Source organism: Varanus komodoensis, unplaced genomic scaffold (assembly GCF_004798865.1).
Source record: "Varanus komodoensis strain SLA01 unplaced genomic scaffold, ASM479886v1 scaffold3, whole genome shotgun sequence".
NCBI classification, from domain to species: Eukaryota; Metazoa; Chordata; class Lepidosauria; order Squamata; family Varanidae; genus Varanus; species Varanus komodoensis.
This window is the reverse complement of record NW_025335761.1, coordinates 23,496,510-23,514,250: the sequence shown is the minus strand read 5'-3', so window position 1 is coordinate 23,514,250 and position 17,741 is coordinate 23,496,510. Positions and strand designations below refer to the sequence as shown.

General features: G+C 38.7%; 1 protein-coding gene across 1 annotated transcript in view; it reads left to right on the top strand.

Moving 5' to 3' along the window:
- RYR3 (ryanodine receptor 3) overlaps positions 1 to 17,741 on the top strand; it is a 397,078-nt gene that overhangs the window by 23,463 nt on the left and 355,874 nt on the right. Inside the window, exon 3 of the mRNA XM_044436195.1 lies at positions 2,048 to 2,155. Within this exon, the coding sequence (XP_044292130.1) occupies positions 2,048 to 2,155 (108 nt within the window). The remainder of the gene's footprint in view (positions 1 to 2,047; positions 2,156 to 17,741) is intronic.

The window sequence follows — 17,741 nt, the reverse complement described above, 5'->3', positions numbered from 1 at the left end:
ACCTAAATAAAACAGAGCAGTAATATGTTATGCATTATTATCAATATCACCATTATTAGGGCAATTTAAGAATAAGGCACTCTGGGAACATTCAAGACAAAATCTTCAATATTATTCTTGAAAGTACTTTTGTGAGCAACCTCCCACAACCTGGGTCATAGGTGCCTGTGATTTCAAAAAGAGGTAGAGGAGACATACCTTCTGTTTGGCACTAAAGACTGAGAACTGTCATGGCCACAACCAGCATTATATGGTGTCCTGCACCACTGCCCTTAGAAGTCCTTCCCTCCACTTTGGCCTGTACCATTACACATGGAGGTGGGTCACTCAGGTACTCCTTCCTCCCTGCCAGGAGGCCTGATCTGATCAGTGCTGTAAGTGGCCTGATCTGGCACTCCCCTTCACCCCTTCTCTACCCAGTTCCACAGCTAGCCCTTCCCACAAGAACTGCACCACTGTCACAAAACATGCCCTTAATTCTCCAGCATCACAAGGATTCCAGGGCAGAGAAAGGGTGGCTGTGCCAGAGAGAAAAGTGTGCTATATGTTAATAAATCTAGTCTCTTCTGTGAGCTCTGTGGCACTACAGCTGTGCCCACATACTATTCCCCCCACAGCTTCCCACCCCATGCTAGTATGTATCCAGTGGCTAGATGCAGGCTGGTGCCCTACTTCTGCCATTCATTATGCCTGGCACAACCCACTCCCAACTGCAGAAACATATGTTGTCCACCCATCTAACCATATACATCTATGTATACAAACATAGTTGTCCATACATCTAACCATATACATCTATGTATAACCATAGATGTATACATATGTTATGTATACATCATAACATATACAACTGTTCTTAGGGTAGTGGAGGAAAGCATATGTGTCATGACCCCACCCATCACCCCACAAATTCCTTCAGGAAGCCCCAAGGGGCACTCTAACATTTCTGTTGGCAGGAAGTAAGCTGGTATCCTTGTCAAGATGGAGGCTCTACAACTGGAACTTCCACAGGTAGTTATCCCAGATCTACTGGGAAATTGCTGTATGCATTGCCTGTTTCTTTTGTCTGACAGTGCTGTGTGTTGGTGGTGTCAAAAGACTGAGGGAAGGAGACGGGGGCTTTTTGACAGTCCTGAGGAATGCAAGAGGCAAAATGGGAGTGGAGGAGAGGATGGGAGCCAAAGCAAAGGACATGGCCTTTTTGGGGTGGTCATCCTGTTGGTGATGTCCCACATGTAGCCCATGTGCTCCTCTTGAGACAACTTTGCAGAGAGTGGAGAGAAGATTCTGCCAGAAAAGCAACAGCAAAGCAGCTTATGAGCTGTCTTTGTGTGAACAGTGACCAGATGGGTGAGCCAAACATGGCTGTCTCTAAGGTCACTGCTGGAGGTGGTGCAGTGCACTTCTCCACTGTCAGAAGCATTCCAAAACGCCAGGTGGGCATCTGGATGGCAGTGATAAGGCAGAGGTTGGAGCGGGGATGGAACAGTCAGTTGGAGCATGGCTCATGCTGATGCATCAGCTGCTAAGCAGATTTGATTCTAAAGGATGCAGGCAAGAGTGTCTGCACCCTTTGGCAGTTGTAGGGAAACCATGTTTCTGGGTTCACACCACCCAAATAAGCCATGATGAAATGTGGAAATTATAACAACAGACTGTTGTTTCTCTCTTTGTCCCATGCAGTATGTTCCTCACAGGCTTCAGACAAGACAATAGACCACCATGGCTTGTAGTTTTGTATTTCATTTCATTTCAGTATCACCTGCAGCTGAAGTTCTCTGGGCAGTGCACAACAGGAGAGAAAAGCAAAAGAATACATTACTGAAAACAGCCTCTATGGAACATTCTCAGGGTTGAAGGGATTACCTTTGGAAGGAGAGGTTGGGGAAGGCTGCATCATTATTGCAGTTGATCTGATGTAAATCTGGTTCAACACAAAGAGTGTTGAAATAAGGAACAACAAATATAATGTAGTGTAAGCTTTAAGGCCAAAAGCTCCCTACATCAGATGAAGCACTGATCTTTTTTGCTTCTTTTACTTTTACAGTATGTCCCACCTGACCTTTGCATCTGCAACTTTGTACTGGAGCAGTCTTTATCAGTTCGAGCCCTCCAGGAAATGCTTGCCAATACAGGAGACAATTCCAGTGAAGGGGTAAGTAAAATTACTATGATGCTTTTCTTTTTGACATCATAGGATGCCAGTCCTCCAAGAGTAAACTGCTTCTCTTTTTTCTACTTGAATTCAAGAGTTTTTCAAAGAGAGGCTATTCCAAATTAGGTCAATTATATCGTTAATCTTGGTTTATAAATATTATTTGGGACTCTGTTATTCTCATACCATTTTCCAAATCCCAGTCATTTTTTTAAAAATCCAATTACATTTAATTTACTTGGCAGCTTCAAAATAAACTATAACACAAAAGCCATACTACCTTCTTCAGAGACCAATTATTATATTACCAGAATGAAAATGTCTGCTGAGAGAAGAATATCCATTGAGATACAGCTAGCTTTTGCTAACCCAAGGTGTTTAAGAGTCAGGTTGCTTTGAATTTAGGTCGTGCCCAGGGTAGCATTACTTTTCTATCAGGAATCACTGAAGCATAATAGGAGAGTAAAATTCTTTTGTTCACCACTTTGCACTCCAATGAGAAAATATTTCAAGTTACGTTATTCTCCTTTTCTCACCCGACTCTTAATTTAAATATGGTCATCCAGTATAATTGCTAAGAATTTAAAGCCATGAAACAAACTAGTTAAGTAATGTGATGGGGGCTAACAGTCTCTTTTACACTTTCAGCCACAGTGTAGTAGCTGCATGGTATAAAAGTGATTAATGCAAGCATATGAGATAAGCTGATTTCCTGGGTCTTCCCCACACAATTGGCACCTTTGGTTAAGGATGATAATCAGGAAGAAAACAACCACACAATTGTTCTGCCTGTGCAATCAGATTATTTATCATGTACTCCTCCAGTGTGGCATCATATCATGTGGAAGCAATGCCCTTTGTGAAAGCTTGGCATGTGAAGAGATCCTTTAGTCCTTTACATTTCAGTGGAACCAGCTACTTGATCCTGTTTATCTATCTTATGCACAATGCTACAAAGGCACAAAGGTGTATCCAGTACTCACCCACCTAAGGACTTGCTAAATTAATGGCTGGCATAGCTCTTCTGGTTTCTAAGGCTTCAAATGCTTCACTGAACTAAAAGAGATCCTGCCTGCTCTTAACCACAGCTGGTTTTGACACATTTGTGACCCAACTGTGCTGCAGTTAGGGCAGCAAGCAAATGGTGGCACAGTGTCAGTAACAGAGTTTGATGAACTAGCAATAGGGTTGGGGACCAGCAATGCCTTATGCTAATGATGGTGCTCCACTGTCCCTTTCTGAGAGCTAAAATGTGAGTACCATACCGGATAAAACTTGAATCATTATACACACCCAACTGTTTTAATTAAGTACAGTTCCTGAGAGTAAGCCTGAGAACAGGACAGCTTATCAATTAAGCACTTTAATTCCATTTTACTCTTTTATCTAAATCTTTAGTGCTTTTTATTTCATATATAAATATGCTGTTTTTATTAATGTCGCTGAAGTTTGATATAAAGACTTGTCCTTTGGCCCGTGTATAAAATTATTTGTGAGGACCACACAAAGTCTTATGCATGTATGATATATTTATTATTGCTTTTATATACTGTTCAGCAGCCATACATGGGTCCCAGAACGGTTTACAGAAAAGCAGTAAAAACAATAAAATAAACATAATTACGAAGGGTCTTTGTATAAATACACAAAGGCATAACTCTAGTGTGAAAGAAATGAAAAGACTACAAGAATTTTCTGCAGTATTTTACATGTAGTAAGTTTTAGTGGAGGCTTAGAAAAATCTACATGAGAAATTTACAGTTTTATACCTTAATTTCTGTATAAAGAATGCAAGTAATATATTGTGCTATATGCAAATTTTTTTCTTTAAAGCACCTAAAATATCAAGGTTGTAGTCATTTTTTTAATAAAAAGAATATAGTGAACATAAGATAACAAAAGCATACAATGGTTATTTGACTGTTTGGCCTAATATGGCAATCCAATTTGATCTTTAAAACAAAACAAAACAAAATCTGGATCTGCGATATCAGTACAAATGCCATTCTAGGCACTTGCAAAGTAGGGCAATAATAAGGGAAAGAGAAATGAATGCAAGGGTTAGGTAAGGGCAGGAGAAATGGGATGGTAGAAGAAAAGGAAGAGGGAACAAGTATTATACTCAATCATATCTCCTCTAGTCTCAAATGTCTAGAAGTTAAGGTACTTCCTTTGTATTTTTATGGCTTGATTGTATCCAGTCTTGTCATTCCACTAGCCCAGAGCCTCTAACTCTTGTGAAAAGCCAATTTTCAGCCTCCCACAAGCGTCAGATTCCTTTGAAATCAATACTTTGATTACACATTTGCAAAGCATGCTTAAGGTAATGTAATACTTATTATGACTCCATTAGGCTAGGTTTTGTTTGTACTAGTGCTAGATGTTGTGCTAGCAGTTGTGTAACCACTTATGGAACAATATCAACTCTTGTAATTTGTCCACAATCATAGCAGTGGAGCTAACAATCCATTTGTATCTAGGAGGACTAGAATTATGCTTTTTCCAATAAATATATGCAGTCTGGATACTGAATTAGATGTGTTTCATGATCACGACTGTGCCTTTGCAGATCACTAGATTAAACGAACCCAGTTTAGTTTCCCCGTTCACTATAACAGTGGATGCATATGTACATAGCTGACCCTCTTGGTAAATACCCTGGAATAAAATATTGTATGTGTATACAAACATGCATGCATTGAGTGCTGGTCAAAATGATGGTCTGAAATCCTTTGACATGAGCATCAAAACAAATTAAAACACAAAATGTGTTTCCTCACTTCTATCTGCACTGCCTGCCGAAACAGCCTCTTTGTCTTATGAGCTGGCCTGTTATTATCTCAGCAGCTGTTGTTTGTTTTCCCTTCGCAGAAGCTGTTGGGTATTCCCCTATTTTTATTTTTATATTACCATTTAATCATAGAATACATTTTGAGGCATATTCTGATAAACAGACCATAAAGTAACTCTGAATATTGCCACAACGTGAAAGGAAGCTATAATTATGCAAATAATCTCTCCTACAGCAAAATGTCCCTAAAGTTTTTCCCCTTATGGGCCATCTAGAAGGCACCTGTCAAAATCAATGCTAAGGAAATGTGGACTTGTGATGGATAAAATCTGCATTGGAATACAAGAGTTCTCAGAAGTAGAAACCTAGAATGAATAAATATAAATGATGGCAGTAATGTTCTTTTTGAATAAATTATAAATCATTCCAGTGTTGCTTCATGATTAAAAGAAGAAGAAACCCACCCTTTGACTGGGAATTTTGATGCTTCTCTTGGCTTATTATTATTTAAATATACTTCTAGAATTTTACTCTTCCTTTCAACATAAAAGTAGTACACTGATGGGCCAGAAATTGTATATGAAATAATAAGTAGACTGTAAGGGTTCCTTTGGGTAGAAAAGCCAAGAGGGAATTATTTTTAAGTAGGAAAGTAGCAAATGGTCTATAGTGGTTTATTTTCATAGTATACTATTTACTTATGATGCAAAATTACCATAAGAAAACCTACAGGCTTGTCTGAGTGGTATGGAAAAAAATCCAATTTTATGTTGCTACACTGGGGATACGATTTAAAAATAACCATGAACAAAAGATTGTATTTGTTTTATAGTTATCCCTTACTTCTTGCCAGGAACTAGGAGCAGCATGCATGCATGGAATATCAAGGAGGCCCCAAGACTATTTAAGCTAATTTTTCATGCATTTCAATTTATTTATTGAAGGACTGACATGAGTATTATATACGATTTAACATATTAAGCAGCTATCTGGAATATTCTTTTTATTTATTCATAGAAATAAGCATGGAAATACTCCTCTACTTGTGCTGACCGAAAATGGTGCTGAGAAGCATATTACTTATGGCACTAGGTTAATGTCTAGTAGTCATTGATAGCCATGTCGTCAATGCATTGGTTTAATACTGGGGCATCCAATATTGGGTTTGCTGACACTTTTCTTAGATGTTCAAGACATCGGCTTTGCTGCCTCTTATGATTTTAATTTATTTCTTAAGATTTTAAAAGCTTATTTTTACTGGGATGGAGCTGACATATTTCAAATCTAAGTACTGTCCTTTAACTCTACCTTTTTAGCATTCAAAAGATTTTTGAAGTTTTTAATGTTTTGGAGCTCAGATCTTACCTCTGTTTTGTGCTTAGCTTCTTGAGCAAGTAAGCTTTCTTTTAATTTCACAAGTCTGAATTCTAGGAAATTAGTGTTTTGTGACTGCCCATGCCCACTGCATTTTGAATGAGCAAGACCCAATGGCAGACATTTTGCAAGAGCACCCATGACACTTTCTCAAATTTTTAAATTTAACCACCATCCTAAAAAAGTTTAGGATTTCCAGGTCTAATTTCTATTTAAAGCTCTGAAAATTGAAGGCAACCAGTACATCCTACAGTAGAAAATTCCAGAGTTTGACTGTGCACTGTGTGTTGAAATATATCTTGACTCTCACACCATTCACCTTCATTGGAAGACTTTGTGTTCTAATATTATGAGAGGAAGCTTTTCTTCATATCTGTATTCTTTGCATTATACATAATTGCATGCCCTTTATCATGACTCCCCCTTACTACAGACTATCTCCATACTTTAAAACTAATAGCAGCTTTCAGTATTCTTTCTTAATGGCTAGGAAAGGAAATGCAGTTGTCTCACATTTTCTCTTTTATGGAAAGTATGCTCTTTTCCATGAGGAGAGGAAGGGAAGGGTGATCTATTTCCATCTAAACCCAATAGTTTGTTTCAGTCATTATCTCAGTCCTGCTTTGAGGTACATCTTCCTTTGAGGTATATCTGAGGTTTGCTGAGTGGCAACAAGAGTCAGGATCCTTTTTGTAGTAATGCTCTTATTAATCTGAAACACAGTCCTACTGCCCAAATGTTTTATGTGATTCCTAATGTTTTATCATAGAGGTTCCAGGTAAAGATTTTTTTCACTGAGCCTCTGGTTAATTACATTATACTCTTTTGCTATCTATACTGTCATTGGTTGTAATCTGCACTGTTTTGTAAATTATTAATTAGAACATAAGAAGAGCCCTGCTGGATCAGACCAAGAGTCTGTCTAGTCCAGCATTCTGTTCACACAGTGGCCATCTAGCTGCCTACAGGAGAGCCACAAACAGGACGTGAATGCAACAGCTTCCTCCTGCCCATCTTCCCCAGCAACTGGTGCCCATAGGCATTCTGCCTCCAATACTGGAGGTAGTATATGGCCAAACTGGCCATCTGGACTAAAAGCCATTGATAGCTTTATCTTATATGAATGTGTTTTGCTTGTTGTATATATCCTGCTATATTGTTAACTGTAAGCTGTCCTGAACACAATATTTTAAATATTTAATATTTAATAAAGTATGTTCTATTGATTATATGTGGTACATCTATCTGAGGTGGAAGGTGCTGAGAATTCTACATCACTATTGCCAGGTCCTTGATCTAGAGAGTTACAGAGTTTGAAATCAGCCTCCCTCCCCCTCCCTCTCCCCCTCCCCCCCACACAGATGATCACCTATGGGAAAACTGGCCACAGTGACCATCTGTTTGGCAGGTCTGAATTAACAAGGGGCATACAACTGTTGTTTTTCAGAAGATGTTTGGACTAGGTCCTATGTCTGAGGTATATGTCTGTGTGTATGTGCATGTCTGACATTTATATGAACTCCTGTTTACTATTGCAAGTAGGAGTTCTGATCAGCATGATGGAGTTATAAAACTAATTGCCAAACAAAAGGCCAATTTCACATAGTTCATAGATACTGTGTTTTGACATTGTTGGTAAAATAAAAAATCAAGAGGGAGAATTCACCTGAGGACCATCTCTGTAAAGGAAATCTACTAAAAGGAGAAACCAGCTAAAGTCTCCCAATATGTTTTATTGGTAAAATCAAGAGCAGTTAACTTACATGCTGACCACTTTCTTTGGTCTCATAAATGTGATTATATAAAGCTGCTGTAGTACTATGGCAGTAATGTATTATTCCCTGCAGCTCAATTATATATTTAGCATGCTGCATGTATTGAAAAGACAACAGTGTCTTCAGAGTATCAGTATTCAAAGACAATGAATGTTAAATATTGTAGACACAATGTACCTGTGCAAGTTCCACTGCAATGACACTTGGTTTTTGTACAGTTCCCTTTCATTTATGGGGTAAGTAGGGCTTCTGTAGGACAAGTTCCTGGTTGATTGTGCCCTCCATAACTATTTTGCATAAATTTTTAATAGTGCGTCCTATACATACCTACTGAAAAGTAAGTCCTATGGAGTTCCATGGGGCTTACTCCCAGGAAGGTGGGTGTAGAATTGCGGGCTAAAATGTATTCCCTTACTAGTTAGAGATCTCTCTCTATAAATGTGTGTATTTGTCTAAATATCATTTGAGTTTGTGTTTCATGTAACTTAACACACATGCACACACACACAAACCAATACAAATCATGTGTGAGATAAAATTTTCAATTACCATTTTGTTTTTAACTTTCCTAGCCTAGAGATCTCTCCGAATGGGTACGTGCTTCATTCATTTGTCTGATCTTCATTTCCTGCATGAAATTCATTCCATTTGTACTTGTGATCAATTATTCCTCTTGCTTGTCAGCGTTCTCAGTGATTTCATTCTGTATTCCTGTTTTTTCATGTGGTTCTTGTTGTGACCATAAAGCCTCAGACTAATGATCAGCCATAAAATAATGGTCTCTGCTGAACTTCCTTTTGTTCTGGACACATATGGGTATTGGAAAGTATTAATAAAATATGATTGATATTTTCAACTATTTGAAGAGCGTATATATAACCAATATGTAACTAAGCATGTTTACTATGAAGTAAATCTGACCAAGAACTATACCCAATAAGTGTGTATAGAATTTCAGGGTGGAAAATACAGCATCAAATCCTTGGTACATTATACAGCCTCTTTGTACATTATGCAACACATTAGAATTTATGTGGGACTTGCAGTGAAATGTATATGCATCCCTGCAAGCAAAAGTGCTCCTCTTCTGGGTTCCTGAGGGTCAGCCATGCCCTCTTTTGTGGTATTGCAATATGGGAGACCTTGTCTGCCCTTCCTGATGGTCATAGAAACATGAGAAGCTGCTTTGTATAAAATCAGTCCATAGGACAGTGCCTCTCTGTGGTGTGATACTGACAGGCAGGGGATTTCTAGGATTTCAGGCCAGAATTTTTCTAGGTCTAGCTGCTGGGGACTGAACCTGGAACTTTTTGCATACAAAGCATGAAGGCAAGTATTGAACCATGCTGCCTCTTGTCCCCAACTAATGGAAGAAACCTTTGTGTGTGCAAAATAGGCACTTGTATGCAAATTTGCCAAATCTGAGTTAGATATACGAATTCAGTTTGCTTGTTGCAGAATTTGTTTTATCCAAGCACAAATATCATTTTAGCATTATGTACAACTGCAAAATAAATTTAAAGAATGAAAACATAGTGAAGAACTATATATGTTAATTTTATTAGGTTATGTATGCCTGGCAGGTCCCTGTGTTTGACAGTGAGGTGTGCATCTAGGGAGATGGTGATGCTATCAAAGTCTTTTTTAACTTTTGTACATTCAAGAAGTCTTGTAGCTTGGGCTCAGTAACTGAAAATGTACAGTGTGCTTTCTTTCTGGGAATATGAAATTTCTGGCCTGTTGGCAACCCTATTAGTTAAAGTAAGCATATTATTCTATCCAGGAGCTTTTATTCAAAGCGAACAAGTTGAACTTACATAATGCAGAACCAATGTTGTTTTCACAGCTATTCCAATTTGTTATATGAGCATTTGCTGTTCTGGCAGGAAAAGACTAAATAACACAAATTTTATTAAACAAACAATGTTCATTTATACCTGTTGAAAGTTTGGATGTACCATCATGAATCATATCATTTTAAATAGTATTCCCTGTTGGCCAGTGTGATGATTTACAGGGTCCAAACTTTTGGGTCAGGAATGGCTACCCCTTATTGGGGCCTGGAGATTCAGAGAGGCACTTCCAAGCTGCAATCTCATTATTATGAAAAAGTAATGAAACTAAATTATAGATCATGCTTGGGTATTTATGGAAGTCTATTTACATGTAGCTATGTATCTATTACACATATGTTGTAAGGTTTGTTAGAGCCAATCAGAAGCAAGGTTACAGTGAATTGCAGATCTAGAATCTTCTCCAGAACACACAGAGAGTGTACTTGTGCTTTAAACTGTGGCTTTTAGTTTGTGAGACAGGGAGATGTGTGCTTCCCTATGTAACATACAGACCTGGCCCTTGATTAATCTGGTTAATTTACCTTTATGCTTCCATGGTGCATGCCACCCTTGACTATGGAGATGCAAGCTCTGGTTGAGGGTTCTTATTTTATCCAAATCTAGGCAGTGTGGTTTCTTTGAGGTTAAACCACTCTCTCATAGGCCATGGTCTGTTTTAAGGTTATTGTGGGGGGTGGGGGGTGGGGGGGGTTAAACCTCAAAGAAACCCTGCCACCTGTGTTTGGATGATATGAGAAACCATAACCCTGGCCTGGGGCTTGCATATTCATTGTGTTGGGTGGCATGCCCTGCAGCTTCTCACTGGTAATTAACCCACAAAAAAGCTATAAGAAGTAGCCTATTCTCTCAAGTCCAACCACTCCCAAAGTACAATTAAAATCAACAATGTTGGTCCTAGGGACAGTGCTAATCAGAGGAAGTCTAGACCCTCTCTGTGTGTGTGCGTGCGTAGGCAGGTGTATGCATGGGTGTGCACAAGTGCTTAAATGTTCAGTTTCTTCATTTAAAAACTGTTTAAAATGTGATTTCAGCATTAAAAAACAAAACTTTCATGATTCATGAGACTGCATGTTTGAGATGGAATCATGGTACTGCATAGGAGTTCTGTGCTAAAAATTTGTATTAGCTCACCAAAATGATGCGTGGGGCCTCCAGGAGACTTTTTCTCCTTAGTTTGCTTTGTATTTGTTGATTACTGTTCTTATAAATCCCACACATAGTTTGAAAAAATCTGCCAGTCAGCAGAGCAATCAGCTTCAAGTTTTTGCTAATACTAAATTATCATACTGTGTTAATTATATCTTCCCAAACCTCTGGGAAATTAGTGGTTACTTAAAAACCTAAACCTCCAAGAAGACGGATGACAGCATAAATGAAATTTAAATTCTTAGAGGAAAAAACGCAGGCCCACAATTTGCTCTCAGTGGAGTTTGCATCTGACCATTTTAATTTGAAAAAATTACCTTTCTGTTCAACTGTCTTATTTCCTATTCATTGTGGCTTACAGAAAAGCACATACACTCTCTCTCTCCTCCCCCCCACACACTTGCTGTTTTCTGTGGGTTGGGCTGCTATGTTTGCCACAGCTGAAATTTAGACAATTATTCTAGAACAAAACACTAACTTGGGTTTTTAACCTTCTTCCCAGATGCAGTTGCAGCTGCTGTAATTACTCAGTACTGAGGGAATGACCCATGGTGAAAACTCACAGTTATGTTCTTTACTGTTGCTGCTTATATTCCATGAATTGGTCTTGGAACAGAAAATGGATTCTGATGTTGCAACTTCACTTTCTATGAATTATACTTATCATTATGGAAATGATCCCTTACAAATGTTCAGCTTGTATACTCATCTCTCAATACTGAAGAAACTAATTAATCTTAACTATAGTTTATTGAATCAAGCCAGCATCACACCAGGAATGTTTCAGTAAAACATAGTTAAGGTTATGCAGAGTTTGGCAGGAATGTAACACCAAGCTATGCTTAAAGAACAAGGTATAAGCTTCCAAACTCTTTGTGGCCGTGTTAGTGAAAATGAGAGTACTACCCTGAGAATCTCCATGGATTGCTTCTCTAATGATAAACCATTGTTCTGTTGTTACATCTCAATGCACCTGGTAATGCTGACTCAGATAATGTGTGCTGATGCTTCATACAGCAGGAGCCTAAGATTGTTGAGAAGTAACTGCATTCACTAACAGGTTTTTTTTCCATTTGACAGCATAATCCTAGACATTCTCACTCTGAAGTAAGTCTCGTGGATTTTAATAAAGCTTACTCTGAGATAAGTGGGTATAGGACTACATTCTAGTGTTTTAAAGAATGAAACCTTGTAATGTAGTTTTGTCCCACTATACTAAATACAATTTAGTCTCAGGTAAGTGTAGGATTACAGTTCTGCATCAAGAACTATGATGCAGTTCTGCATCATTCAAGAATTTACCAGTTAAGAGTTGCTTCACAAATCACTGCTGTTTTCTTTGCCCCAGGACATGGGAGAGTTCCACAGCTGGAAATGGAATGTAGATGAAAATGGACCTATACTAGTGACAATGGGGGCACGGAAAATGGCTTTAAGGTAGTTCTATGCAGGTTTAGATAGAAAACAGACTTATAATTCAAAGCATGTCCCAATTAGCTATTCTGGCTGACCTTTTTCTGTCTAAACTTGTACAGGATTATGCCTTTAAGGAAGTTCATAGCTACTGTTTTCTTCACACTCTTGGTTTCTAAGATTGTGGTTGTCAGGAAATCTTGATTAGCAGGACTGGGAGAAGGAAATCTTGATTAGCAGGACTTGATTAGCAGGACTGTTCAGATTCACTGGAAGACACTATGCTCAGTTCCAGCAATTTATTGGCGGAATGCTCAGGTCCCCCTCTCTGGCAGAGGAAAACAACAGGGTTGTCGGGTAGCCAGTATACGGAACTGGCTACGAGCTTCCAGAACATATGCAGAATTTTTATAAGTTGTGGGTCACATACACAGTTTCAGGGTGATGATGAAATAAGAATATGTTTACAGAGGTCAATGCAAGTACAAATAGAACAATGTAAGGCTAACAGCAGAAAGGATGTTGCAAAAGTTACAGCGATACTGAGTGATTGAGTGACTGATGACTAGATAAACAGTTGAGGGATATGAATCATAACAGGTCCCAATGCAGGTTTTAACATCCAAAGGAAGGTGATTCCATTGGCACAAAGAGATTCTTTTCAGCACTGCTCCTGGCAGCCAGAGAGTTAGCAGGAGACTTTGTTTCACTCTTAAATGCAAGTAGCTGAGGAATGTATCAAGGTACACACGAGTAACCTCTGGTGCGTCTATGAGTGTGTATGAGTTGATCTGCAGGAGAATGCATGAACAATGGAGCCCCTGGGGCTGCCTGCTTTCCCAAGTGTATGGAGCTGGGCAAAAAGTTCAAATCCCTTTGAGTGGAGAGAAGTAAGGGCACTCCTGTCAGATTTTATATATGAAAGGACATGCAAAAGCATATCTTTTTATTTGAGGATTTATTTGGACTTTCCCAGCACTGTATGTGTACATATTTGGGAAATATTTTTCCTTAGTTTCCAGGTTTGAAACTAGATGGATTCTAGCTGGCTTATATTTCTTTTTCCATATGGTTTGGCTCATTTTTCTGAACTACCTGGGCAATATGCTACTGATAGCTGGCATAGTAAAATAATGCTACTTTATGCTTTAGCAGCATATTTTAAATGTTTGTTTAAAGTGCTTTGTTTACATTATCCTTAAAACTACTGTTTAGGGTAGACCAGTATTTTTATGTCTGCAGCATGAGGAAGAAATGTTGAGGTTGATTCAACAGTGGCTTGCCTAAAGCAGCCTTATTTACGATTTTGTGTCTAAGCTAAAAGCTAAACTGGGGATTTTCACTATGTAGATCTTGGTGGTTATAATACACCAAACCATTTCTGGAGTTTGTAGGCAGACTTTGCATAAGAAAGCTTTGATACTTCCTTCTTGCAACATACACACTGGTATCAGTAAGAGGCTGATTATGATGATCTAGATCTAATTATCTGGTGAATTATACATACATAATTAGCTAGAAAAATTGTTTTCAGTCATGTTTGGCAATTTTGTGATTGATATGTATGCATGTCAAGGAAAGGGTATTCAGGCTTAATTAACACTTAGGAACATCTATTTCAAGTTATTGTTATATTTACAAGCATGACCAAAGATGGGACAATATTTTCCCCCTAGCATCTAAATTACAATATTTGGGGAAGACAGAGGAGCACTCATATGAAAAATAAAGACAAAGTTATTTCTTACGAAGATCATGAACTTATTTCTTTGTCATATTTATTATTATGTACTGTGTGTCAGTGGAACTCAGCAAGTTGTAATGAGTGAAACTGGGTTGAAATAAATATTGGTACTTTAGAAAGGTCCCAAGCACACTAGTCAGTGAACAAAATAGCATGCCCAATATCACTCTTCTATCCTGAAAACATCAGTGCGCTGCATAGATATTAAAATCAACATTTAGGATTATTTTGCATATTACAAAAAAGGAACAAAACTTGGAACAGAAGTGACTAGTGAATCTGCTATTTCTGCTTCTACTCTAAATGGGGAATTTGTGCTTCCTCCTCATCACCCCATGAGTCAGGAACTAAATATTTTAATGAAAGCTGTTTTATTTGGCAATTGATACAGGATATTTGCTTTAATAAATATATTTTCTTATAATTTTGATTAAAAATATTATGAAACCAAAGTGGCAGCTCCCTATTTCCTTTACCTGTCATCTCTGTGTAGCATGTAATGATGCTCAGTACATAATGGGATGTCACTTTGCTGCAAGTTTCCCTGCCCCTGCTCCATTTCATTGGCTGTGACTGGTGGAAACAGGGTAAACTGGAAACACAATGATGTCCTGTCACATCTGGAATATCCCTGGGCATTATGCTGACGTTTTTGTCAGCAGCCTCTTGTTTTCTGCTAATGTCTGATTCCTGCTGGAGATCAATGAGCTTGCCCCTACACATAGAGCTCACATCTCACTATAACAAGATTGGTATGTTTCTTTTTTGTACTTTATGCCAGGAATGTAGAAAGCAGATGCAAAAATCACCCATACATCTACTCCCCCTTATTTCTTGTAAAAATGAAGCTGCCCTGGCATTCACTTTCCATTTGAAAGCTACGTGGGCAGCTGTCAGGCCTCCTCAACCCTGCTGCACTTCAGTTCTGGTCAGATAATCATTTGTAATTTCTGGGGGCCAGAAAGAGGAAATGATGTGTGGTTGCCTAGCAATTGTAGGATATACCTTTCAGCCACTTGGGCTGATTCTGGCAAAATGCAAGAGTATAGATAAGTGAGGCAAAATAAGAGGTTGCTTGAAGGGTTGTGTATTCTATGCATGCAAGGCATATGCACTATGATGCCTTGTTTGTGCCTTTCTTTCACAAGTTGCTTCTCCTTCCCTCAAGGCATGTGCCATTCAAACTGAGTTCTTCAGACCAGTGCTCTGTCTGATACATGCAGTACCATGGCTGGCTTGCGTTAAATAACTGCGGCAGATGAAACAGCAAAATTATGCACTTTTCATTAGCAGGGGCTTCAGATCCTAAGCTTTCTTATAATCTGAAGTGCTTGCTCCTGGCTAATCTTGGAAGCTAAGCACGGTTGGGCTTGGATGAAATCTGGATGGGTTACTTAAATGTAAACCTCCCAGAGAGCTTTGGGGGTGGGGCTGTCAGCACAGAATCTCATGGAAGCTGTAGCTGTTTTACTTAATTCCTTCCAATCTTCAGTTCACAAGGCATTGCAATTCCCTTCTTTTCTCTCTCATTTACTTTTATTGCACTGGCCAGGTGCAACATAGTACAGTCTGCAAAGGTCTGGAGCTAAATTTAAAAATGGTATACAATTTTCTGGTGAATACTATAAAAATGTGTATATCTTAGTCTGGATTACAGAAAAATGCATTCTAGGTGGGGCTACTAGTCAACATCACACTAAAGAAGGCTTATCTGCTCCCTAATATCTCTACCAGATATTTGTAATAGTCAAGATGCAGACACTGTGCAGAATACTTCTATTACATTATGGAAAGTATTAACAAAAGAATATTTCCTAAACCAAGAAATCCATCTTTCCAATACAGTAAAATATTGAGATGTATTATGACAATCTGTGTGATTCCAGCATTGGTGCAGCAGCAGAGCTTGACTACTTATGATGATCATATTTGGGGGGAGGGAGTATCACTTTGTAATAAGCACTGCTTTTTGAGAGCTGTGTACTGCATACTTTCAAGGCCTATTATAATGAATGCTATCTTTTTGTGGTGGAGCTGTTTTAATATCAGAGCTGTGAAATAATTAAGGACAATTTTGCCTTGATCAATCAGTGGCTTATGCCTACTCAATCTGTGAAAATTAAAGAACAGAGAAAGTAGATGGCATTTTTAAATAACTTTTTTCAATATAGATATGCCTAACAATTTTTGAACCATAATTTAGAAATCCCACTTGGCTTATTATTTACAAGAAATTGTATTATGGTGCTTTTATATATGTTCACAGAGATGCACTGGCGCAGGGGGTTATACCGCTGAGCCGCTGGGCTGGTTGATCGAAAGGTTGACAGTTCAAATCCGCAAACAGGGGTGAGCTCCTGTACTCTGTCCCAGCTCCTGCCAACCTTGCAGTTCGAAAGCATACACATGCAAGTAGATAAAAGGTACCACTTCTGTGGGAAGGTAGCTGCATTCCGTGCACTTTGGTGTTTAGTCATGCTGGCCACATGACCACAGAAACTGTCTGTAGACAAACGCTGGCTCCTTCAGCTAGAAAACGGAGATGAGCACCGCCCCCAAAAGTCAGACATGACTGGACTTCAGTGTCATGGGAAAACACTTATCTTTACTTTATATATGTTCACAGCAACTCAGGTTAAGCTAATTTATATTGCATTAAAGACTCTGAAAGCTCAGTGCTCCAGAAGTGGCAAGAATTCTAACTATGGTCTACATTGCAATAGCTACTGTTATGTTTCTTGGCAGTGGGAACAGAGTCAGTTTTGAATATCCTAAGGCTGTTGCAGATTTTTTAAATTTTTCTTTGGTTTGTTCTGAAGTGTTTTTTTCTGCCTTCCTTGACCTCTTTCCCCAGCTGTAGCAGCATTGTTTTTAGAGAACTCTGTAACACATTGTGAGATAGGAGCTAGGCTGGGAGAGCTGTATCCATATCTAGAGATGTACAGCATGCTCAGGGTTCCTGAGGTCAGTGGCTAAAGCCTGGATAGGAAAAGTTGGGAATGGAAGGTAATGTTCTGCAGTCTTTGAAAAGACAGAAGGCAGGTTAGTAATTATATCAGTGCTAGCCAATCCAGAGATGTGAGTTTTTGTGGTATAGCCTGCCTCACAGGTGTGTTGCGATGATGAAGTAGAGAGGAGGAGGGCCAGATAAGCTACCTTGGATTCCTTGCTAAAGGAAAAGAGTTGGGATATAAATGAAAACTATCATCATCATCATCATCATCATCATCATCATCATCATCACACATGCTCTGATTGATGATGATGATGATGCCAACAGTGTGCACTCCTCTTCCTTTCTGTATGCTGAGAATGATTTGATTCTGGGATGGTTTGTGGTTTTGGCTAGCTCAGTTTGGTTGCTTTGCCAAGAATCTGCTTTAGAAGGTTTGGAGTCAGCATGTGTGATTCCTAGGCTTGTTATTTTTTGTGCACATTATGCCAAAATATGGTTTGATGTTATATTTGAATGCTCTCTAACATGTAT